Source organism: Numida meleagris, chromosome 3, assembly GCF_002078875.1.
Source record: "Numida meleagris isolate 19003 breed g44 Domestic line chromosome 3, NumMel1.0, whole genome shotgun sequence".
NCBI lineage: Eukaryota > Metazoa > Chordata > Aves > Galliformes > Numididae > Numida > Numida meleagris.
The window spans coordinates 107175703-107201170 of NC_034411.1; the positions used below are offsets into that span (position 1 = coordinate 107175703).

The 25468-nt window shown below is 42.8% G+C and overlaps 1 protein-coding gene across 21 annotated transcripts in view; it reads left to right on the top strand.

Annotated features, from left to right (window-relative positions):
• The window catches only part of HMBOX1 (homeobox containing 1), a 110202-nt gene that overhangs the window by 33826 nt on the left and 50908 nt on the right, over positions 1 to 25468 (top strand). For 17 of the 21 annotated variants that reach the window (XM_021389615.1, XM_021389614.1, XM_021389624.1 and 14 more), the window contains one exon: positions 13153 to 13236. The exons of 1 other annotated variant lie outside the window; for it this stretch is intronic. In XM_021389615.1, the coding sequence (XP_021245290.1) occupies positions 13214 to 13236 (23 nt within the window). In that variant the 5' untranslated portion in view covers positions 13153 to 13213. Of the gene's footprint in view, positions 1 to 8734; positions 8847 to 13027; positions 13049 to 13152; positions 13237 to 14426; positions 14511 to 25468 lie in introns of those variants that run through there. 3 more of the 21 variants (XM_021389621.1, XM_021389618.1, XM_021389626.1) reach the window with 3 other exon arrangements.

Genomic DNA, 25468 nt, shown 5'->3' on the forward strand with positions numbered 1-25468 from the left:
ACGTATAGCTTGCCACTTGGGCTGTGGTTCCAAATACGGATTTCTCTTGGAGGTATGTTCTGACCCACCTACTTTGCACTGCAGATATATTTAGAAATTTTTGCTGTAATAACCCTACAGTGCTGTCCCAAAGCTTCCTATGTCATCTGTGCTTCTGCCTACCTCCTTCCCAGTTACCTCGTGTGCGTCACCAGCCACCTGCTGGAGTTCTGCATCTGTGGTCAAGGCTTTCTTTCACTGACATGCTTCAGTTTCAGGACTAGGTTGAGCACAGAGGCTGAACGGCCCCGTCTGCCCTGCGTGGTGCTCTCTGGTGATTGCAGCTTGCCTAAACACGGGTTAATTCCTCTGTGTCTGCAGCAAAGGTCGTGCGTTCCAGGAGAAGACTGCATCAACACAATCGGAGGCATTCATACGCAGAGCCTCAAAGTGAGGGGATTTTGTGTTTTTAAGCAAAATGCACAGATATGTACATACTCCTTTCCCAAAGGTACTTCTCAGCTGGGTTAGGTTGAGAGCAGCACAGGAGGTTCCTTTATTGGATGATGATGAAGGAGCAGACCTTCTTGGGGGATGTCATTAAGACCCCTGGGATGGTTCTTTTTTGACCCGAGCCCAGCCTTGAGTGCAAGAAGCACTAGAATACTAGCTGGGTAAGTGTCTGCCCATATCTGCTGCTTATTGCAGGAGGGAATTGCCAAGCTGTGGGGATGTTTAAGCTACAACAAAATTACTGGAGATGCTGCATTTAATGGGCTAGCTTTTCTTTAGAAGGCCAGATTCTGTCTCCCTCCTCTATTCTTCCTGAAAGATGTCATTCAGGATGGATTCGAAGTGCAAAAATGAAATAAATAAAGCAAGTAAACCTGCACTGAGTGAATCATTCGCACTAAATTTAAACCGCTTATTATGGGGAGGAAAAAAAAAAAAAGAAAACTTGGATTACAGGTTTAGCAAGCATGAGCACATATTTCAGCATGTATTGCTGTATTGTTGCCAAACTACTGATTTCTTGGAAGTCTGCTATTAGCACTGTTAAGCAGTGTTCCAGACAGTCACTTGTATAAATCCCTGTTAATGTGTTAAGCAGAAGAAGGTCTTTGCAAAAATAATATTTTACCAACAAACGATCCCAATTTTGGTGATGCTCTCGCAGCTAGGGATGGATAAGGGAAGGAAATGTGCTTGCTGGCAGCATGTCCTGCTGGAGCATCGAGTTGATGTTTGCTCGAACGTTGCTGCTACTTCTGATAGGCACTCAGGGATTTAGTTGTATTTTGGACAGGAGCCTGATTGTGAGGTTTCTGTGCAGGGTGAACCAGCAGTAAGGCCTGGACTTTTCAGCTCTCTTGCTCTCCTTCGTGTGTTATTCAGGTGATAAGTAACCACATAGAAAAGCACCTTCCTTTTCATGGTCAGAGATATTGTGCCTTTTCCAGCATGCTATTCCAAGCAGCGATGCCTCCCGGATTCTGAAACTACGAAAGCAAGCTGGTAAATGCCCCGTTTTAGTTTTCATAACACCAGTGGAACCTGAGCACTTAGAGCTGTCAGTTTGCTGATCCAAGTCATCTCCCCATCCTTAAACTAGTCAGCGAGGAGAAGTAAGACAGAGTATCAAGAGAATGAATCTGCCAGAGTACAGCGTTACCTTGGGCGAAAACATAGCCCTCTTTCACTTGCATCTGCTGAACCATGTATCTCTTGGGGGGGGGGAAGAGCCACACAGGCTTTGTGGCAAAGCATGTGAAACAGAAAAGTTCTGGATGCTACCCTTATGGATGGACCTGGTGAAGATCGGGGGGAGCAGAGAGGAAGAAGAGGGAAAAGCAATTTTATGCCAACTTGTTCAGGAATGGAAAGGTCTGTGTGCTCATTGTATTACAAATCACTGAGAGCTCGCCAAGCTTTTTAGAACGCAGTTTAGTATTTTTTAAAGTTGCTAACATACTTCTTGTTGGTACAGCATGTAGTCTTCTTGCTGTTTGGAGGAAGGAGGCGATTTTTAAATCCGAAACCTATTTTAAAGACAGTTCATGCTTTTAAGTTTTATGTGTTTGCTAAATGATCCCACACTCATCTTAATAGTTTTCTGTGCAATGCAAAACTGAGGGATTTTGAGACATTGCTTTTATTTTTTCCCATGCTTGTTCGTGGTTCTAGTGATCAGTGAAGTATCTGATCAGCAGATAAACTTCTGGTTTCTTCTCTTAGGTCAGCAACTGGGGCATAGGTTCCTCAGCTGAATAGACAAGCATCTTGCTTTGGGCATTTTTGGTATTCATGTAGGATCTTGGAGTAGCAGTTTTCAGTGCCTTCCAAGGGTTTGTTGTACCCTATCCCACAGTTAATCTCCCTCTGTCGGGTGACCTGATGCCAAGTACAATTTCTGGAATTCTGCTAAAAAGGAAGATCTGGAGGCTGTAATAGCAGTAGCTTTGCTTTTATTCCTAGTGTGCTCTGTCAGGCGTAGCTTGCCTGGTCTGCATCATGCAAATTGCAGTCAAACAGACTGAGCTGTTCCTTTGTGCCAAAGCCCATGCTTGGTGCTGACTGGCTGAGAGAAATGGCAGACTTGGGCCCCTCAGGTTGTCCAGTGCTTCCACAATGTGCCATGGAGTAGTTCATTTGAGCAGGCCCGTGTGATGAGGAGCTTTGTTGTGGCATTGTTATGGACATAACCATAGTGGAGTGGGCTGCAGGTGATTGTGGTTCAAGAGCCTCGGTAAGCAGAGGTGCTCACATGGGACAGTATCCTGCAGTGGAGGGGTACTTGTGCTATGCAGACATGCTTGGCAATACAGGAGCTCATTTCAGTCGCCGTATCCATCGCTACTGCATCACTGCTCTCAACAGAAATCTGTTAAGGTAATTAGTGTTAATTGAGATCTCTTTTGAATGAGCCCCTTATTTATTGTACGCTTGGCCCAGACTTGGACTCCAGTTTGGCAATCCCCCATCCACAGTGTTGTCCAGATTAACGTATATAACTGTATGTATCCAAAGAGTTCAAGATATAATCCGTACTGTTGGCATGCAGATGCTTTAAATCTTGATTGTACTTTAGGATATGTCTTGCTCACTGGAGATTTATAGGAACTAGCTGGGATTGGACTGCTCCTGCAGCTCCCTGCTCTTGCTTGCTGCCTTCTGCCATGTAGTTACCGATTCTGTGACAGCTTCTGCTCTGTTGCAGACTCAAAGACCTTGGACTGAGCCACTCCACTGAGAGTTGCCTCTCCTTAAATTCTCTCTCTTGATTGACCATCTCACTCATCCTCATCCGTATCAGTGCTCAGTTGAATTGCTCCAAGTGGTTCAGTGATCTATTTGGCCACTGAGACAGCAGTCTTGTAGCAGCTGATGTCCAGCAGTGTTAGACATGAGACTGTGTGTCTTGTGTCATTTTTCTGCTATACAGATCAGCATGTAATTGAGACAGCAAGGCCAATTCATTTCTGATCTCTAGTCCCAGGCAAGTTTTCAGACTTGCTTGTAGAGGGTAAAGTACGGACATTCAGAAGATATGACAGTGTAGGTGCTTGGGACATGAAGTTTTGAAACTCATTTGTAAGCAATAATGAAAATAAAACCTGGGGTTGTCTGCTGGAACGTGTCTGGAGATGTATCTTGACAGCATTTTGTTTTCCAGCTGCTGCTGAGGACAATGCAACACTAAACTATGCCTTTCTACTGCAACTGCATTGCTTCTAATGCACCTCTGGGAATTCTGGAATAGCTTGGGGTCCTTTCCAGTGAAATACGGATCAACTTCTCTGCGTTTCTGGAAGCCTTGGGGGAGTTCAGAAAACTGGTTTTGTCACTCCAGTCTTTTGGTGGAGAGGATCATTTACTACTTTGCTTTGAAACAGAGCCTGGCCTCCAGCTTGCCATCTAGGCCATTCCACCCCGTTTGGTTAAGGGTTCTTCTCTTGTGTGGGGTTGGGAAAGGAAAAGGAGAGAGAAATAATGGCCTTTTGTTTGGTGGAGATCAACTGCAGGGCATTTTGTGGAAGCAGTGGTTTACTTTCTTTTTTAAGTGCACCAACTGTTGCTTTCTTTATCATACGATCGAGGCATGTGTTTTCTAAAGGGGAAAAGGCTTGTTTTGGTGGTTTCCCTTCAGTTAGCAGTCTGAGGAAGAAGAGGATCACATCAAAATTCTTCACAGTAAAATTGGCAAGATGCTGCTCTTTTCCCTCACCATAATCCCAAAATAGTGTTGTCTCTTACATTGTGTAGTGTAAAGGACTTGTTAAGCCAACTCAATCACAATAAGACTGAAAACAGAGTTAGCTGAAGGTAACTTCTGAGCAGATTTTTCAGTCATTTTTGTTCGTGAAAAGTATATTCTCTTGCTCGCTTCGACCTCTTTTCTGATTTACGGGCACAGGTTGCTCAGAGAGGTGGTGGAATTTCTCTCCTTGAAGATATTCAGAATCCATCCGGGCTTGGTCCTGGGCACCCAGCTGTAGGTAGGGCTGCTCGGGCAGGGTTGGAGGTGACCTCCTTGAGTCCCTTCCAACCTCAACCATTCTGTGGTTAGAATGGCACAGACTGTTCCTTAAGATAATGCCTCTGCCTTAGCAATTCGTGCCACGTTACCTTGTCAAAAACCAATGTCCTCTGTGTAAGCTTGCAGCTTGAGGTAACCCAGAAGGAAACTGCAGCAGATGCAGTGGCTGCTGTGTTTAGCAATGGTTCTTGACCACAGCTTATTGTGCACTTTCTTCAAGTTCTGCGTAAGACTTTGCTCAGGATACAGATGACTGCGCTGACTTCAAGCGATAATTTTTAAGTAAATTAGAGCCCGGAGGCCTAAAAGACAACTCTTCTCTTCATGTTGCAGTACAGTGACAGTGTGAAACGGAATGCTGCACGCTGCCAAGCCACAGAGCACGCTCAGGAGGTGGCAGGTCTCAGAGAAGGTTCTTAACCTTGCTTTCCAGGGCACAAATGTAACACATCTTTGAGTCATATGGCAGAGTATATTTTTTTCCTAATAGGCCTATTTTGGGAAAGTGGGCTAGAGAGTCCTAGATTAGCGTTAGTATTTTGGATGCTAGTCCTACTTTTGTACACGCACCCAGATGAATTTTCGGTTTTGATACAAATACAGTACATGAAGTTTTAAAAGCATTGGGTAAACAACAGCCTGTCTGAACATCTCCCAGAAATAAAGGGCTCATGCTAGCAGAAAAGGCTTGACAGGAGCTATTAGCTGGAATCTGAAGCTATACACGTTCAAAGTAGAAATCAAATGAATGTTTTTAATGGGGGGAGCGATGAACCACTGGAATGAATGGCTGAGAGAGGGCTGGCTCCTTGGTCTCTTGCTGTCTGTGAGGCAAGATGTCTTCTGGACACAGAGAAGCTGTTAACAAGTTTGTTGTACTTTACACTGACTTCAGGATAGAGAAGGTGAAGTGACTGGAATGTGATGGCCCACACTTACGGACATGTACGTATGCATGCGTGCACACACATGCATGGTAGACCTGCCAGTTCCTACCGACCATAAGCTGTCCTCTAGGTAAAGGACTTCAATTTTGAAATTTCCTGCTGTGTCTAAGAGAGGGCTGGTTTGCAACCATGCACAGGGTTGGGTATCTGCCTTTATTATGAGTTCAGGAGTGAGTGCTCCTCTTCTTTCACCATGCAGCGAAGCAGGTTTATGAGCGAGCTGAAACTTGGTTCTCCAGCATTTCAGTAGCTGGTAGCATTGTAGCCTGGGGCCCGTGTCCTCAGGCAGACATCACTGATACTATCTGGTGTGGTTGGAAGCCAAGAATTTAGCCCCTCTGTTCATGTTTCATTTGTAACAAAATAATGATGTTCCCCTTTCTCAAGGACAGAAGGCTTTTAATTTCTTTGTAAAGCTCTTTTTAAGAACTTACCAGGGAAGGTATTAGTGAAATACAAAGTGGTGGTGTTATTTTTTACTATGTGAGTCACTCAGAAATTAAAAAGGAAAATCAATTTCTTTTCCAAATAAGTTACATGAGCCTCATCTTTACCGAGTGACTTCCTCCTTGCTTCTGCAGAGTGCTGTGGATGAGGGTGAACTGTACTTCAAAATATCTAATTGCATACAGTGAGGAACGAAGAAAACTGAAGTGGATCCCAAGAATATATTAAAAATCTAAACTAAAATGAGAATGATTTCATGTCAAGTGAGACAAATGCAGAGTTGATACTCCACTGCTTCACACATCCACTTGTCCTTGGCACTGAGAAAATGAGATTTTTAATATCTGAAAAACAGAATGCCACTAAGGCTCATCCATTGTAAATTTAAGCTTCCTTTATAGCAACTTAAGCCGGGGACAAGATTGTTCATTACATCTGATTCTACAACTGTGGCCATGATTTCCATATTAATATTGAATTTTTTATTATCTCTTCCAGAAAGGAATGGAACTGGTAGTGTTTTCCCTGCGTTAGCAGATAAATTATTTAATGAATAATGCGAAAAGGGCAAAGGTTTGTGAGTTCTTACTTGCATATTAACTATAGATTGTGGTGACACCTGTTTTGCTGCTGTGATCATACCTGGTTTGATGCTTCGGTTTATGCTAAAGAAGATAGAGGGGAAGAGCGATGTTGATAATTTTAAGAATGTTGGTTGCAGTTACCCTGCCCTGGGCTGAATTTTTTCCTAAAATTATAGGTGGTGGATTGCTTGTTATTTGTCTGATGAACCCCGAATCAGAAAGCCACTTCAGCAATCTTTATGTAGGTGCAGGGGAGGGAGGGTGTTTCTGTGCCGCTGAACTTTAGACCAAGGACTATTTGTAACACTTCTCAGTAGCTGTTGTTCTGCTCTGGCATCAGATGTAGGAAACATTGGTTTCCTCTCCTTTCTCTTTAACTTCATTTGCTTTCACAACTCTAGCTGCCGAGGCAGACCTTAGGATTCCCTGACCTGCCTTACGGTTTGGCTTAGTCTGTGACAGTTTGTGATTGCAGCCAGACTGTAGCACTGCTGCCTCAACCTCAAACAAGGCAAAAATTGATAATTTCTCCTATTTACTTGTGAACTCTCTATTGTTTATTTCTGCTCTATCATCCCCTTTGTCTGTACTTAGGGATCTGGAGTATGTTGGAAAAGTTCCTTCTCCCTCCTCTGTTCACATCCCAAATCTGGGCTGCATCCTAAAAGCTCTTCATTTATAACATCTGAAGCCTGCACCATTTTTTTCTCTCTTCCATTAGTATCACTAAAATCGTTGTCCTGCCTTTGTCATCTCACACCTGAATTACTGCAGCCTTTTCTTTGGCTCTGTCGTGTTCCAGTTTTAATTCTGTGTTTCATGGTGATGGAAAGTGATCTTTTTTTCCTTTGTGAGTTTTTTTTCTTTGGTTCTTCCACACTTCTCACCCTCAAAGCCAGTCTTTCTCTGAGGAATTCAGTTCTCTGTCGTTAGCCTCTCTGACCTTCAGAAAGTTTGTATCTATTTAAATTTAATTTCTTCCTCTTTGGAAAACAAAACAGTTCTCTGTATTAAACTCAAAATTTGGCAGTAAGCCAACTGCATGATCTCATATTTTTTTGTGACTGCTTCAGGGAAGATGTTTTAAATACTGCTAAGAGGCTTAATGGAGGAGTGTCTAGTGGTGTAGAACTATCTTGAGAGGTTTGGAGGTGGCTGACTTCAGGGACTTGTCCACTTGTCTTTTCCATCCATCAGTTCTCCAGTGTCATGGTTTCTTTCCTAGGCCACAACGTGTCTTGTGGTCTGCTGGAATTGTCCATTGTGCCTGTGATATTGCTCTTGGCGTCCTCTTCTTGTGGAGAGGAGTAAGGCAACTCAAAACCTAGATGTGGGCCAAAGGAATTGCAGTTGCCACCAAAAAAGGGAGAAGAGCCCTAGTAATTGGGGACTCCTTCCTGGGAGGCACCGAGTCCCCCATTTTCTGCCCGGTTAACCTCTCCAGAGAGGTTTGCTGTCTTTCAGGGGCATATGTCAGAGATGTTAAGAAGACTTTACCACATCTGATAAAACAAGGTGGCTACTATCTGCTTGTTGTCATTCAAGCAGGGCCATGGGAGGCTGCCATGAGGAAACTACATAATATTAAAAGGGGCTTTGCATCCCTTGGAAAGACACTAAAGGGAGCAGGAGTGCAAGTAGTGTCCTCCTCTGTCCTCCTAACTGGCGGTTGGGTCCTGGAAAGAAGGAGGAGGATAGATCAGGTCTGTTACTGGTTGAGGAGATGGAGTCAGGATCAAGGTTTTAGATACTATGATCTTGAGCAGGATGTTGAGAGACCAGGTATGTGGGCATCAGACACAGTGCAACTGAGCAGATAGGGCAGAAGTGTTCTGAAGTGTTCTGGGGTGCAAGATGGCTGGCTTGATTACCAGAGCTTGAAACTAGATTTGGTGGGGGAAGGGGATGGAGTTTCTTGTGACAGAGAGGGGCCTAATAATGCTGCCTTTTCAGTAATCTCTCAATTGTCTAATTGGATCTTGTGATAACTATTCTGAGAAGATAACATTGCCAATAGCCTGGCCTAAACCTTCTTGCATCCCTCTAAAGATACCTGCACCCTCTGCTTCCCTAAAGTGCTTGTATACCAATGCACGCAACATGGGAAATAAACGGGAAGAAGCAGAGATCTGTGTGCAGTCACAGGTCCCCAATCTCAATGCAATCACAGAGACATGGTGGGACAGCTCACGTGACTGGAATACTGTCATGGATGGCTGTGTCCTTTTTAGGAAAGACAGCCCGGCGAGGCGAGGTGGTGGAGTTGCTCTTGATGTGAGAGGGCAACTAGAATGCCCTCTCACAATTGAGCTCCATTTGGAGGAGTATCGTGGACTAGTGGAGACCTTGTAGGTAAGAATTAAAGGGTGGGCTAACGTAGGTGACACTGTTGTGGGTGTGTACTACAAGCCACCTGATCAGGAGGAGGAAGTGGATGAGGCCTTCAGCAAACAGCTGGAAGTAGCCTCACAATCCCTGGCACTGGTTCTCATGGGGGACTTAAACCATCCTGGTATTTGTTCTGTTTGTTATGTTTCATCATGCAGATGGTGGAGGAGCCATTGGGGAGGGGTGTGCTACTTGACCTTGTTTTTACTAACGAGGAAGGGCTGGTCAGGGATGTGATGAATGGGGGAAGTTTAGGATGCAGCGATAACAAGATGGTGGAGTTCAAGATCTTGTGTGGAAGGAGCAAAGCAATAAGTAGAATTGATACCATGGACTTCAGGAGAGCCAACTTTGACTTCTTCAAAGACCTACTTGGAGGTATTCCATGGGCTAGAGTGTTAGAAGGTAAGGGGGCCCATGAGAGCTGGTGGTGCTTAAATACCACTTCTTCCAAGCTCAAGATCGGTGCATCCCTAAGAGTTAGAAACTGGGGAAAGGTGACAAGAGGCCTGTGTGGATAAGCAAGTAACTCAAGGATAAACTGAAAGGAAAGAAGAAGGTCCATGAAATGTGGAAAAAGGGCCTGTCCACGTGGGAGGAAGATAGGAATGTTGTCAGGGCCTGTAGGGAGGCAACGAGGAAGGCTGAGGCCTTCTTGGAATTAAACCTTGCAAAGGAGGTAGAGGTTAACAAGAAAGGTTTCTTTAGGCATGTCAACGGTAAAAGGCAGACTAGGGAAAATGTGGGTCCCCTACTAAATGAGGTGGGTACCTTGATAACGGGGGACGCTGAGAAGGCAGAGATTCTGAATGCCTTCTTTGCTTCAGTCTTTCATGCTAATCCTAGACTTCAGAAATCCCAGACCCTGGAAGTAAGAGAGAGAGTCTAGGTAAAGGAGGACTTCCTGTTGGTTGAGGTGGATCTGGTCAGAGAGCAGGTAGACCGAATCCACACACACGCATCCATGGGCCCCAGTGGGATGCACCCACATGTGCTAAGAGAACTGGCAGAGGTGATTGATGAACCACTCTCTATCATCTTTGAAAGGTGCTGGCAAGCAGGAGAGTTGCCTGAAGACTGAAGGTTAGCCAGTGTCACTCCAGTCCTCAGAACAGGCAAGAAAGTTCTGGGAAACTGCAGGCCAGTCAGCCTCGCCTACGTCTCTGGAAAGTTGATAGAACAACCTGTTCTGGATGCCATCTCCAGGAAATTGGAAGAGAAGAACGTTATCATGAGTAGTCAGCATGGATTCACCAAGGGGGAAATCATGCTTGACCAACCTGGTAGCCTTCTCTGATGTCATAACCAACTGGGTAGATTTGGGGAGAGGAGTGGATGTTGTGTATCTTGACTTAAGCAAGGCATTTGACGTCGTCTTCCACAACATCCTTGTTATGAAACTTAGAAAATGTGGGATAGATGAGTAGACAGTGAGGTAAATTGTGAATTGACTGACTAGGAGAGCTCAGAAGGTGGTCACCAGCTGTGCAGAGTCTGGTCGGAGGCCTGTAACTAGCAGTGTTCCCCGGGGTCACTGCTGGGTCTGGTCTTGTTCAACGTCTTCATCAGCAACCTGGATGAAGGGATAGATTCCACTCTTAGCAAGTTTGCTGATAATACAAAGCTGGGAGGATTGGCTGACACGCCCGAAGGCTGTGCTACCATTCAACAAGACCTGAACAGACTGGAGAGATGGGCAAGGAGGAACCAGATGAGGTTTAACAAAAGCAAGTATGGAGTCTTGTGCCTGGAGAGGAATAGCTGCATGCACCAGCACAGGTTAGAGGATGACCTGCTGGAGAGGAGCTCTGCAAAGAAGGACCTGCGGGTCCTGGTGGACAGCATGTTGGCCACGAGCCAGCAGTGTGCCCTGGTGGCCAAGAAGACCAATGGGATCATGGGGTGCATTAAAAAGAGTGTGGCCAGCAGATCGAGGGAGGTGATCTTCTGCCTCTATTCTGCCCTGAGGAGGCCACATTCAGACTACTGTGTCCAGTTCTGGGCTCCCCAGTACAAAAAAAGACAGGTTTCTCCTAGGAGGAGTCCAGCAGAGAGCCACAAAGGTGATGAAGGGCCTGGAGCATCTCCTGTATGAGGAAAGGCTGAGTGACCTGGGTCTGTTCCATCTAGGGAAAAGAAGACTGAGAGGGGATCTGATCAATGTTTGTAAATATCTAAAGGGAGGAGGGAGGCAAATGGATGAGGCCAGGGTCTTCTCGGTGGTGCGTAGTGATAGGACAAGGAGTAAAAGCTTAAAACTTGAACATTGGAAGTTCCGTACTAACATGTGGAAGAACTTCTTGAAGGTAAGGATGGCGGAGCACTGGCACAGGCTACCCAGAGAGGTGGTGGAGTCTCCTTCCATGGAGATATTCAAGACCCGTCTGTATGCCAACCTGTGTGACCTATTGTAGGGAACTGCTTTGGCAGGGCAGTTGGACTCAATGATTGCTTGAGGCCCCGTCCAACCCCAACAATTCCGTGAATTGTTGAAATGGCAGCAGCTATCTCTTAACAGCTCCCCTCCCCCAAAACACTGTATTCCCTTTGCCACACCTGGGTGAGCTGTAAACCCCCAATGAAAGTTGGTATCCAGAAGCTGCCAGCTGCTACTTTCTGGAAAAGTTTGTGCAGCCTAGTCCTGAGAGTTCCAAAGCTTTTCACAAGAGGAAAAAAAAGGTCATATAATTAATCTAGTGAACCTCGTACAGACTGTATATGCATAGTGAACTCTGACTGGAGTAGGTGCTGATTTTCCCCAAAGCCGTTAGCAAATCCTGTGGTGCTGTAGAGGAAGAGCCATGCTATAGCATCTGGACCACGCTTAACAGTGAGAGCAGCCAACATTTGTTCATCCACAAAGCTTGGGTGCTGATATATTTAGGACAAAGGGGAATGGTTTTAAACTGAGACAGGGGAGGTTTAGGTTAGATATTAGGAGGAAGTTTTTCACACAGAGGGTGGTGACGCACTGGAACAGGTTGCCCAAGGAGGTTGTGGATGCCCCGTCCCTGGACGCATTCAGGGCCAGGCTGGACGTGGCTCTGGGCAGCCTGGTCTAGTGGTTGGTGACCCTGCACTCAGCAGGGGGGTTGAAACTCAATGATTTTTGAGGTCCTTTTCAACCCAGGCCTTTCTACGATTCTGTGGTATTGTGGACAATTATGGAGCAGAGTAAATTATTCAATGCGCTTCCCCTTGCTTCTCTACTCACTTGTTTTCTATTCCAGCTCATGTTCGCCTATAGCCTGAAGTGTAAATATTCTCTCTAGATCTTCCCACATCTACCTGGATGTAACATACTCTCTTTCTCTTTCCTAATGGTTAATAGTTTGACTTCTGAAGCACTTTCAGTCTGTTAGTTTATGAAGAAAGACGTCAGCGGTGCTAGCTGAAGAAACTTCTATTAGGTCATTCCTTTTCAGAACATAGTACCTGTCTTCTAAGCTCTTGGCGGATGTTAGCCAAATAATCCTTTTAATAGCTTTTGTGAGTTAAAAGGGTAGGTAACTGTCATAAGGCTGAATGATTGCTCAGATTAATTTACTCGTGGCAAAAAGAAATCAATTGTAATTTAAATTTTTGTCTGTGAACTGATTACACTACCAGACATCAACTTTCTCCTTTGGAATCTACCTGGAATCTGCATTGAAGTGTGTTTGTGATAGTACAGATTATGTGGATCTGAATTAGTTACAGATTATAAAGAGTAATGTGAATCAGCATTTGCAGTTTTTAATCTGTTTGGTATACACAAGCTCCGCATATTCAGCTGATAGGCCTTGCTTAGATCTTTTAAGCATTCACTTATAGAAGAATTCATCCATGGGGTGTTTGGATGCAATGGATTATTTCCTAGACTTTAAGGCCATGGGTCCTTTCCAAACCATGTCAAATCTCCCACTCAAGGCAAAGAGAAGAAGGAGGGTGAGGCTCTTAACAGTCCACGTAATAAAACATAAAGCTTGAAAGTGGATGGAAGAAAATGTAGTAGTTCAAGGGAGCATTTTTCTTAACCGTGATTATATATAGTGATTGGTATCCTTCCCTTTTAACAGAGAATGCATTGGGTGCTGAAGAAGAATCCTGAAGTGGCCTGTGTATTTTTCCTAGTGACAAGTGGTTTGGGGCTGCTGCCGGGTAAAACTACCAGAATGTTGCCCTTTGTAAGCTGGCTGTATAATTGTAAGCCAAACAATAAGAAATCGGAATGAATTTGCCTTTCACTGAAACATCTAAAGTTTTTGTATCTTTTAATTGTGTCTTACAGAATGGTGAATAACACTGAAGACCCCCAAGAGGCTTTATAACGTCCCATCCCCATGTAAAGTATGCTCAGAACTTTTCCAGTAGTGTAAGTACAAGCAAAAAAAACCAAACCAAACAAACAATCACACAATGACAACAAAAAGATGATATCTTGAGCATTGTATTTTTTTCTGTTTTGTCTGAAAGGTGCAGAGAAATGATTTTAATGATAATCAGCAGTTTGCTAAACTGGAGAGTTCCACTTGTTTGGCATTTGCTAGACATTGAAACCAGGAAGCGGTAGTGTTTAGTTCTTCTCTTGGTCTGGCTGATAGTGTCTCTGAAAGAGAGAAAATCATACAACGCTTAGAAACTCAGCCTTGATCAGAGGAAGTGTACTGTTAAGAGCTGGAGTACTCCATACATCCCCACGACATAGTAGAAGGATACCAGAGCTGTAAGTGTTTAGTGCCACTACAGACCTGGTGAAAGGAGACGAGTACACCAGAAGTGTGGCATTGTATATCAAAGGCAGAAAACCTAGCATAGCCAACATTGGTAGTGAATGTGCCACAGCTGCTGAATCGTGAACCCCAGTACAAACTGAAGTTATCTAAATCTTATGCTTGAATTTGAGCCTTTTAGTTTGCTCCTTTAAATGCCTTCTGTTATGAATCTCAGATGTATATCTGAGATGTATGTACTCAGATGAATATCCATTCCATTTTTTCCTCAATAAATAAGCAAATGAATTTGAAGTTTGAAGCTTTTAAAGCTGATAGGAGTGGCTTGTGCTGTCCTGCATCCCTCTCACTGTCCACCCCTGCATTAGTGTTCCCTGTACCTCTTACAGGCTTGACCAAATGTCCAGTGGCAATCAGATTGTTGAGATGCTTTGACCTCTTGGTTTCTGGTTGTACCTTCTGTCTAACTGAGTTACAAAGCGAAATCTTTTGTCTATTGCAAGTTGCAAGTGGGATGCTGTGAATACAGTTAGATTAGTCCAAGATGGGTTATTTCTAGGATGAAGATTATTTGGGTAGTGCATGGACACTCATAAAGCAAGTTGCAATGCAGGTACAGACCTCTGTGTAGAGAGTCACAGTAAAGAGTAGCAGCTGACAGGAGAGGCACTTATATGTTGGAAATTAAACTACCAATATGCTTCAAATAGGCTTCTTGATACGACCATTAACTAGTCATTTTCTTTTGCTGGTGTCTTAGTCTTCCATTCAAAGCTAGTGGTTTCTTCCCCTTTTGACACTCTCCTGAGTTGCTTCCTGTTCTTTGTTTTAGCTGGAAATATGTTGGATTTCAGTATTAAATAGTCACCACTTGAAATCATAAAGATCTAGTTCACAGCAGGAAAGAAATCTGGAGGTAAGGCCACACTGCTCTGTGCATCTTTATTATGCTGGTAATGCAGAGTTTGCAGACTGATCGTAGAGTTCTTCTGTGCTTTGTATGAGTACAAGGACAGTCTGTCAGCCTTAACTTTGAATCAGACTTATAACATAAATTTCCAAGCAGTGAATTATATAGTCTTAATTTCCTGTGCTTTAGCCAGATTTCAGACGTGTTCTGCTTCTGTGCAGTTTTAGTTGGATATCATATACTGCTGCTTCTTGGGATCACTGTGGCATGTTGATGAGTGGTATTAATCAGCTGCCACCCTCCATCACAAAAGCAGTCACTTTTTGCATTGATTCCAGTATATGTACAGTTAATACAGTCATTGAGAATACAATAAAAAGTGTAGATGAATGATTTTTGCCTGAGTGAAAGCTGGGGTGAAACTATTTGGACAGGGTTAGAGAGCTTTAAATCATGGGAAACGGGCCAAGATGACCCAGTTGGGTGTAAAGTTTCCAGACTGAACTATAGATAACTTTTAAAATAGATAAGTGGACATCAGAAAGGAAAAGGAGAAAACAGTTTTTTTTTTTTTAAATAAAGCAGTTTGACAGCCCACAACCTGTAGTTCATTGTGAAATCATGACCTTGTGTGTACCTGACTTGTGTGTATCTGTTTGTAATAACTATTAAAAAAAAAAAAGTGTGCCTGGGCATTCTTCACTGGGCAGGTGAAGAAGGTTATAAAGCAATATCTGTGGTATTCAGTTTTCAGGGCAGAGTTTTAAAACAAGCTGAAATTCAGGTTTGTTTGCATTAATAAATCTCTTAAAACTACCATAGTTAAAGAGTAGAGTAGTTTGGTTATCCTCTTATCATTATCATACTCTGTCTGAAGAGCAAAGTAGGCAATTACCATTTCACCTACCTTATTTTTATCGACAGTTGAATGAGAGTGAGTACTTGAGAGGAATTTGTTGCCTTGCGTGAACACAAGAGACTTGATGTTGATGTCAGAAGAATTAGTTATTTATCTGAAACTAAGTCCTTCTGTAACCAACGTGAATATCTCTCTACTGGTTTCTTCACAAATATAATGGAAGCAATTACTTGTACTTCACAGGATCACAACAGTATTGATTAATTAATGTGTGAGATATGACCATGAGTATTTATGTTGCATTTTCAAACTCTCAAAATACGATTTTCTTATGGAACCGGGCAGTTTCAACATTGCCACGTAAAGTTTACCTGAATTATCGGGTCTGTGTGTATGGATCTAATGGCCAACTGTGACAGAACTGTCTCTGGAGAGAGTAAAAGCCTACTGAGTGGAAAGGAAATCAGTGTGAGTAATGCAGATGAAAAAAAAAAAAAGGCTGAAGTCTTGTTATCGTTTATGAAAAACAATGGAAAGAAAGGAATGAGTAAGTGAATGCTATCAAAATCAGCACACTGAAAATAGCCATTGGATTACGGTGGCTTGGAAAGGCTAAGCTGCCTTAACTGCCCTGCTTCTCTGAAATGTGATTCAAAACACATTAGTTAAACCTTGGTGAAAGAGGCTTCAGGTAATTTTCTGTCTTTGTCTTTGACAACAAAGTATAGTGTAAACAGTTGGTGGCTGTAGAAATGTTCAGTTGACATTTTAAGCTTCTATAACTGAAACATTGTCTGAGCCCTTAGTTTTACTGTCGGATAAACCAGATGAGTTAATCCATTATTTCACGGGCAGCTAACCCAATCTAGAAGGGACTAAAAGAAATCTTATTCCCTGTGTGCCTCTTATGCCTTCCTCTGTTTTTCGCCAAATTGACCAGCCCCCATCTGTTGTTTTGGTGATAGCAGTCATCAGAGCTAAGCTAACACAGCTCGCTAACCCAGGCAAAGAAAAGTAGCTAAGGATTGGTTGGTTTATTTATTTTCCTGGTGTGTTGAACTGAGTTGGTTTGTGGAGATTTCCACGAAGCTATACAGGAAGGCAGAAGAGCAGGACCCAGCCCCTACTGCAGGAATGATAGAATCATAAAAGATCCTGAGTCAAAAGGGATCCTCCACTCTTGTTGGATGCTCTTAGGTCAGCTCACGCTCCCTCAAGCATCTGCACCCTCAGCATATGCATGTTGAGGTGTTCTCTTCCTGCTCTGAGTAGCAAAAAAAGGGTTTGCATTTACCTTGAGAGTGCAAACTGGGTCTTCTCTGTGTCATGCAGGAGGAAATCTCCCTAGATGGAATCTAGGCTTCTTGAGAGGTTTGTTACTTTAAGAGCATGAATAAGATGTGTATTTCCTTCTGAAATGTTTTTAAATAAAATAAAACTCTAATATGGAAGCAGCTGTAGCCAAAAGCCCACGTTTTTGCCATTATGATTTATATTCTTCAGGGAGCTGCTGTTATCTGTTTCAAAGTTGTTCTCCAAAGATAACGTCTGTCTTCACCAAGACTGTGTGCCAATAATACTACTCCCACAGACTGTGGGGGTAAAAAAAAAAAAAAAAAAAAAAAAAAAGAAAAAAAATTGCTTTATTGTTGAACACAAAAATGGAGATAGTTAAACTTTTATTACTAGCTGATTTTTGATTTTGGTTTTCTGAACTAACAAATTTCTCTTTTATGGAAGTTGTTACTGTTGGTGATAGATCCTGAGGAGGAATGTAGGTTTCTGTAATGCGTGCAAAAGAACACGTGGAAGAGAAGTAGTAGAAATCCTGGTGATGACATCCTATGAAAGCAGGTCCTACAACCTGTCCATGTCTGGTGCCGCAGATGAGCCACACAGGACGATGAGAAAATGTTCAAATTTTGGCCAAGCAGTTGGTCTGCCTTCTTGCAGAATGCCGTTGTGGCCATTTTGCCTTGTTTGAAGGCTCGTCCCTTTCTGTGAGCTCTTAGTTTCAAAAGTTAGCCATAATAATATTATATAATATTATAGATATTAATATATGTAATATTAATATTATATATAATGTTATTTTCCTGCCACACAGGGTTGTTCTGTAGAAAGACGTGTTTCCCGCACTTAGATATTCCAGTGGGCAGACGTAGAACTGTTGACTGGAGATTCTATCTTGGTTTTAAAATATGATTGGTCAAATTTTGCAGTGATCTAGAGGAAGCAGAAAACAACATTGTTTCTACCCCTGTAATTCTTTCATCTGGCAATGTAAGATTTGCCACTTCATTTCTACGTTAAGCCCATGTCTCCTTTCTTTTTTTCTTGCCACAATAGGTGTTACTTTGTGTATGATGAAGAAAATATTTCAGTGTGTTGCAGAGGCTGGTGTAACTGGAATTCAAACACAGGAGTTCCGCCCTTATTCTGTTACAGAGCTTTTGTGTATGAAGCTTTGCCTTCAGCTCCCGTATTTAAGAGCTCCTCCTTTGCTCTTGTCACAGCTTTGGGTCTCAGTTCAGCACTCAGCTGCCACTCTGGTTTTTCTCTCTGTGTCAGTTCTTCTCATTCCTCGTTCTGCCCTTGAATCCAGCCACAGAGTTTGAATTCCTGCCTTGCTGCTGTGGAGTTGCAACAATAGTTGGAAGCCCTGATTTTAGAAGTAGGGAACGTTAGGGTTAGACAGATAAGGTGTCGGTGTGAATCAGTCTGTGCCTGGAGTAGAATTCAGAAGTATCTGGCTCCTAGCCCTATGCTTAGTCAGAGGTCAGTCTCTTTTGTAAGACTTGGATTATGGCAATAATTGGCATTTTTATTATATTTTCCCCTTGTAAGATGATCTGGAGTTCTCTCGCTTTTTTTCCAAAGATGTAAAGTGGATACTATAAAGGACAGTAAGTTACTCACCCAAGTGGAATCAGTGGTGAAACTGCCAGGGTTTGCTTGCTGCCAGTGTGTCAGCACCCAGTAAAAAAATATTTTATCAGCAGTGAAGAATATTGAAGGCCGAGTGGAAAAACAGCTTAAGTAGAAAAAGTGAGTCTGGGTTGGGGTTCTTTAACTAGCTGAAAATCTTGAAGCTTCCTAGAGAAATGATATGTTGATATTCTGCTCTCAGCTTGCCTTCTATAATTTGTGTAGCGGTGAGTATTTGATTACGTTGGATTTATTTTCAGAAGTTTCAGGCTGCTCTTATTAACTGTCACCATTTTGATCGAAAGCATATGGCAGTGTTCTGCATTCATAAGACGGTGTTTTGCATTCATAAACAGAACTGGTGACGTTTAACCTCGATAGATCAGCTTGTAGTCTGATTTCACTCCTTGCTGCAAAGTGAGGTTTTCGTTTGCCTCGGATGAGAGCAGTCATTATACAAGCATTACATTTTGTTTGTGAATCAGGATGAATGGGAGTAGAGTCCTCTTTGAAAATCAGAACGAAGAGATGAAACTGCAGGAGATAATTATGCTAACGTATGGGTGAGGATGGCTCTGTGTTCGTTGACATGATGAGCACTCGAGGCCTGATTTTCTAATTTTTTTGTATATATATTTTTTCCCCTCTCCTGAAAACTGGTACAACTCCACTGAAAATACTGGAGTTGCAAGTGATGAGCATAAGTGTTGGCTCAGATGAGTCACATCCTTAATCCTCTTTTGCGCTCCAGAATTCATAGCATCAACTACTGTTTTGAAGGAAGCTTTGCTTAATATGGTACAAAGCTTTGGGCGTTTCTGAAGCGCTTAAATTGGCTGTGAATAAAAGGAGATGCACTTGTTAAGCAAGAAAGGAAAAGGCCGGTGCTTGAATTTCAGACTGCAAGATAGTTTTGCCCTAAATGTCCCAGCTGTGTTCCAGCAGGGTCTTAAAGCTGTACTTGATGGTCTCGCAGTCTTAGCCTCTGAGCTTGCAGGCGTGGTGTGTGCAGTGTTTACTTTGTGTGATGCACGTCAACTGTTGTGTTTGTGGAATGACCGTAGCTCAGCATGAAACTGCCTCTCGAGCATCTCGTAAGGAGCAGCTGCATCCTGGGTGGGTAACGGTGAAACCTGGAAAGGAAGGAGTGAATAAAACTGCACTCGAGCGCTTAGATCTTGTAAAAATGCACGGGGAGAACAACAAGCTTACGGAATGTAAAGCGTGGTTAAACAAGTAACAGGCTGGACAGCTGGAAGTGGGATTTCATTGTAGTCGCGGCTTCTGATAGGAATTATTTGGAGTGGTAGTTGCTGTGTTGTTATCAGTCCAGTTGATACGTTGTAGTGCCTTTGGGAATAGCAGTGTTGTACTTAATACCCGATTTTATTTGCTGTCCAGATCAGAGACCTCATGCAGAAGGGAAATGTAGCAGCCCAGTCACAGTCACCAAGGATCCTTGATGCATCGTTGCGGGGGCTGGGCGCCCTAGGCCAGCACGGCTGCTCCTGTGTGTTTGTAGCAGCTGGGGGGCACAGCACTTCTCACCAGTAGGGAAAAACTCTTAGCCTAACAAATTAATGCTGTGAGAAACTGTAATAATTGAAGTGTGTTTGGTTAACTGGTTGTAGCTCAATTTTTTGCTGTATACCGATGGGCAATTTACTTCAGCTGAAAGCCGTGACTTACACGACTTCACAGTATGAAGATCCCACAGCACCACCCAAACCCTATGGCTGAGATCACCGTCTCAATGCTCCCTGAGTTCCGGCAGCTCAGGGCTGTGCCCACTGTCCTGGGACAGACCCTTTCCCTAACCCCCACCTGCCCCCTCCCCTGACACAGCTCTGTGCTGCCTCTTTGGGCCCTGTCACAGAGCGGAGCTCCCTGTGTGGAGCTGCAGCCGCCATGAGGCCTCCCCTCAGCTCCTCTGCTCTGGGCCCACCAGACCCAGGGGTCTCAGCTGCTCCTCACCCCCCTTGCCTTCCAGACTTTTCTTCATCTCCATAGCCCTCCTTTGAACGCCCTCTAACACTTTTTTGTCCTTTTGGTGGCATTACAAAAAGTTGAGATTACAAATGCTGGTGAAACTGAACAGGAGAGCGTAGTGCTGCTCAGGGCCCGGCCCTGCCAGCAGCTTGTGCCATATTTCAGAGGAGGCTGGAAGTTGGCGTCTCTCCCCATCCTGTTTGCCACAGTTGATGCAACTTTATCAGAATCGTTGTTAAACCAATTACCAGACCTGGGATCCTGTTCTGAACACTTTGGCTCTAACCCACATCCATATTGTGCAGATTATATCAAATATAGGTCTCATATTAAAAAAGCACAACTGGTTTTGTAAGTGTCTTGAGCTTTCTAGAGCTTATTAGATAAAGCAGTGAGTTTTAATGGAGATTTTGAGAGGGATCTCTGCAGAAAAGGATCTCTTCAGTGTTGCTGGAGCACTTCCTATTCATGTATATTAAGTAGAAGAGACGAAAACATGATCTCTTCTGATCGTTAAGGAGTCCAGAGCTATTTTCTCAGCTGCTAAAGGTGTTAAGGCCAGTGTTCTGGCCTTATTCCCAAATGGATAATTGAATTACTTTGAACTTCTGCAAGTTCAATTGGACGTAGAGTTCTCCACTTCCTGCTCTTGGTTGTTTTTATGGGATTATTCTATTGGATTCAGCACCTGCAAAGTTCGTGCTGGGTAAATGATTCCTGAATTTGTGTGGGCTTATGCCATGGTAGTGGGTGAGGAAAGCCTCTGTGTCTGGCTACGTATCCCCTGCTGAAGATCAGTGCTTACGAAGTGGGGAGAGAGCTCCATGTATACAGGGAGAACTTCATACGAAATAAGCTTAAATATTCTTGAAATGAGAGGGAAAAGGGTATTGAGAGTACTGTCCTTAAATAAGCAGCCCTTCACTTCACAAAGTTGTGTTAGAAGTAGAAAAGGGTGATGCTGCATCTGACTGGTTGGGACCTGCTGGGTATTTTAATTTCTGTAGATTTGGGAGTGGGGAAAGGGCATTTTTGCTTTTTATTTGTAGGTCTCTCTACAATCTGATATTCAAGCACCTCAGGTTCCTTTAGGATGAGGCACAAAAGATAAGCATGAAGCTTTAATGCTTTATAGATACCAAGAGGCAGTAAGTGGAATTGGGCCATCTGACATGGGGCATGACTGCCAGCTCAATGTGAGAAATGTAAATAAGTTAGATATTTTGAGCTATCTTTTTTTTTTTTCACTATCAGAATCTAAATAAGCTTGATCCATTTTAAGGACCAGGTTCAACTGTTAGAAAATTGGTTAGCTCTAGTTTTGAGTTTAATTAATTCTTTATAAAAGTCTTACTTTTGAATTTCAGGGAGATAAATGCATGCCAGTCCTTCCTTGGTTGGCACTTCTTTTTCAGCTCTCTCCCTAGGGAAATTTGACACCTTGTCATGACTGGTGAGAGTTTTGGTAAGGCGAGATATGTTGGTGTTGAGGATATTTTGCTAAATTGGCTGGAAAGTTTGCTTAAGTTTGATCACAGCAAAGCAGTCCGTCACAGTATTACTCTCAGGAACAATATTTGCTGCCTTGATTTTCTTCTGAACACCTCCAGTCATTCTTCCTGTCCTTATCTTATTTTGCTTCTTGTTACTTCTGCAGTTGATTGTATTTCTCGAGGAAAAAGAGGGGGAAAACAAGCTGAATTATAGCTAGCCAGAGGAGTTCAGGAGGATACAAGGCTCTTACAGCAATGTGGGTGGGGAGAGGGGAGGGTAGAGAATATCCATTAATTAATGAGGTGAATGAAATTCTGATTATTCTAAAACGGTTGATTTACTTAACTGCACTGTAAATTGATCTTCAAACAGGATAAGTTTATTAAAAATATTTTGAAAGTGGAAAATAACTGAAGCTTTGTTAGAATAACATTTCTAAATAATCTTAGTGTAGTTATTCATTAAAAGAGAGTAGATAGCTCGTAATGTCGGAACATGTTCAGTACGTTCATACGAGGTTTTGCAATATTTGTTTTGTGTTTTTAATGGAAAATTCCCAGTTCCTGAAGTTGTTTTCAATACACAAAACTGACTCAGAAGCATTTTTTTTTCTAAATCTTATGCTTATATAGAAAAGCACATGGAAATGTGAATGAGAGTTCAAGATCACTGAGTATCTATGTCAGATGCAATATATGCTGTGTTTGTAGCTATAAGCATGGGAGTTTTTAAATCTGTATGTGACACTGGTGAGACCAATGAGATACTGTGTATGATTTTGGCGTTCATTTTCTAAGTGTTGAAAAGTTGTGTAGTGTAGAAGTTGTCTAAGCTAGAGGGCTAGAAGAATACCTTGCATGGACATCTCTAGCAGTGATTGGTAATTACAGTATAATGGATTTAATCTGGCAGTGGGTTTGCTGTTCTTCACTTACTTTCTGCAGATGTTTCAGAAGCAGTCTGGAGGTTAACAGTACTCTGTGGGCCACAAGTTGGATATCATTGAATATCTTTTTCTCATGGTGGAGAATGGCCTTTCCAGCAGCACGTGTATCCCTGTGTGCATCACCATGCACACACAGTGGATGCTCCCTGCACCAACACTGAACAAACTGGAAGCCAGATCACTTTCCTACGTACACCTTCGTGCCACTGAAAGTAAAATGTTTATCTTGCATATAAGAACCTAGATCTAGAAGCTGAGCCCTGACATTTTCGATAAATTAGTGATCGCACCCAAATTTTAAAGACAATGAGAGACTGTGTCAACAAGCTGCTGCAGGAAACATTAGGTTCTTGATCTTACTTGACATTTTTGAAGCCATCTTGTGCTTCTGTCAGATCACAGTTTTTTGGCTCATGGGGCTAGAAGAGCAAAAATTTTGAGTTTCTGGGTCTGTGACAAACTGGAGATTAGCCTAGATAATCTGAAGTATGTTTTAGTATTAAATCTTGAAGAGTCACTAGAGGAGGAATTTTGAGTGGAGGTAATTGTGGGTGGAGTCTCAGGTTCATTAAATCCTCCAGTTCAGTAAAGTACTTGAGGACGTGGTGTTGACAGATAAATAATTCAGGAAATGGTGATGTTAGAAATACAGGTAAGAAATGACAAAGGTGGGTTTATCTCTAAGGAAGGGTGAGCCAGCACATATAATGAAAACAACCTCAAGGCCAGATGTTTAATAAGAGATTTTCCTACTTGAAAAGCATGCTACTTAGAGCTGACATAGGGAGCTTTCATGCTTCACAGGGAGTCAGTAAGGCAATGTGGCACTCATTGCAAAGTTTGGACAAAAGGGCTGAGCATCTCTGCTTCCCCAAATACAAAGGCCAAAGACCTAGAACACAGTGTCTTTTTCCAAGTGCTCCCTGTCAAGCCCAGAACATCTCAAACTGCAGTGTAATGTCCAGATTTTAGTTGTTACAATTCCGGTCAGTTGCTAGACTATTGCTGCACTGGCTGCTCTGCCCTCATTGTAGTAGAATAGTCTAGGTGCTTGTCTTTTAAAATTGAAAATGGCATTTACAATTTCAGTAATTAATTGTCCCAAAGGACAGAGCATTCCTTTTGGACTGAAGCACTCATATGGCTGTAGTCTGTCTTTTCATGTGGTCATTTTCTTGGATGGGAGTTATCCCCTTGCATTGTCCTGCTTTCTTTTCCTGCATACACGTTTCTAATGTTAAAAACTGTGAAAGGGGTTCACTATTTTCTATAGGAAGACAAAGATAGGAGCTTCTTTCCAGTCTGCACGTGCTATTTTCATGGATGTATGCATGCTGTTTTTGTATACCTTGTCTGTAGCTATGCTCTAACTTCAGCTCAACTAAGCAAACCAGTTCTTAGGGCTGCTCTTCAGTCCTAAGGCCACTGGACCACATCCATGCTACTGGACTAGCCTTGAGAAGTGGGTAGCTGCATCCTAACACCATCCTTGTGGTTTCTGGTCCACGCAAAATCTTGCTTAATGCCTGCTAATTGATCTGGACTGCAATAGCTGTGTTGTATCAAAACTGTGCAAAAGACAGAGCAATATAATAATCTTGTAGATGATTCTGTGGGTACTGTAGTGCTTCTTCCTTGGCACTGTTTATTTTTACAAGTATTGATATAGCTATACTTTCTGGCTTGAGGATATACCTTATCTATTTCCTTACCTAGTCATATCTATGTTGTGAGATGTTTCAACTTTGAATAGATTTTATCTCTATACCCCCAAAACCTGCTGGCTTTGTTTAGGTTTCTGTGATGCGAGTACCTGAAGGAAGTCCCTGCAAGGCCTAGTGTAATCACAAAAGCCATTTTTCCTCTTTTGGTTTTCATAGGGTCCTTGTAATTCTTGCTTGACTTTTCATCTGCTCTTGCTTGTAGGGATTCTACAGTTAGCTCTGTCCCGTGTCATGGAGTTTGAGTGATTTCTTTACCCTGTTGTCCTGCAGGAATTGTAAAAACCCTCGACTCTTGAGAAGATTCACAGAAAGGTTGGAAAATACCCTGATCTCTCTCCGAAGTTCAGTGTGCCCTCCATCTGCTGTCCCTTCTTCTCAAGATCCTGAGTTCTAAAGGAGTGATCTTGTCATTTGCATGCTGTTTGGTTCTGTTGTAAGAAGTCTTAGGAAGGAAAAGAAATTTAGGGAACTCACTGTGCTTTTTCCAGTTCCATTTCTTGTCTTTGCAGCAAATTCATAGGACGGTCATTGTTCTGATACCTTTGGAAGTTTAGTAGTTAAAAAAAGCTTTTGATGAGCCACCATGTTGATGGAATTACACCAGAAGCCTGCCTTTGGAGGGAAGAAAGCAGCAGACATTTCTTTAAATGAAAGCTCGTAGTAATTGGATGTGCTGCACTTTCCTTCTTAGGGCAGGCAATCTGTGACAACATTCCAGGTTCAAAAGTTGCTAACTTCAGAAATCGGACTTCAGTCAAATCAGCTTTGGTCCCACAGGCCACTAGAATTTCCGCTAGGTACGTTTTTATCTTCTTTTTTCAAGGTAGCAACAAAAAGTTAGGGCAACTTGAACCCTTTGTACTGCAGATTCAAAAGAGTTGCGATTCCTAAATCTCATGTCATAACCGGTTAAAAGTTCTCCACAAAAACTCTACTTCTGGCCTTGAATGAACTGGTCAGTTTGGGAATCTCTGGTTTCTATTTGGCGGATAGTTGGCAACGAGGAAAATTTGGTGTGAATTAC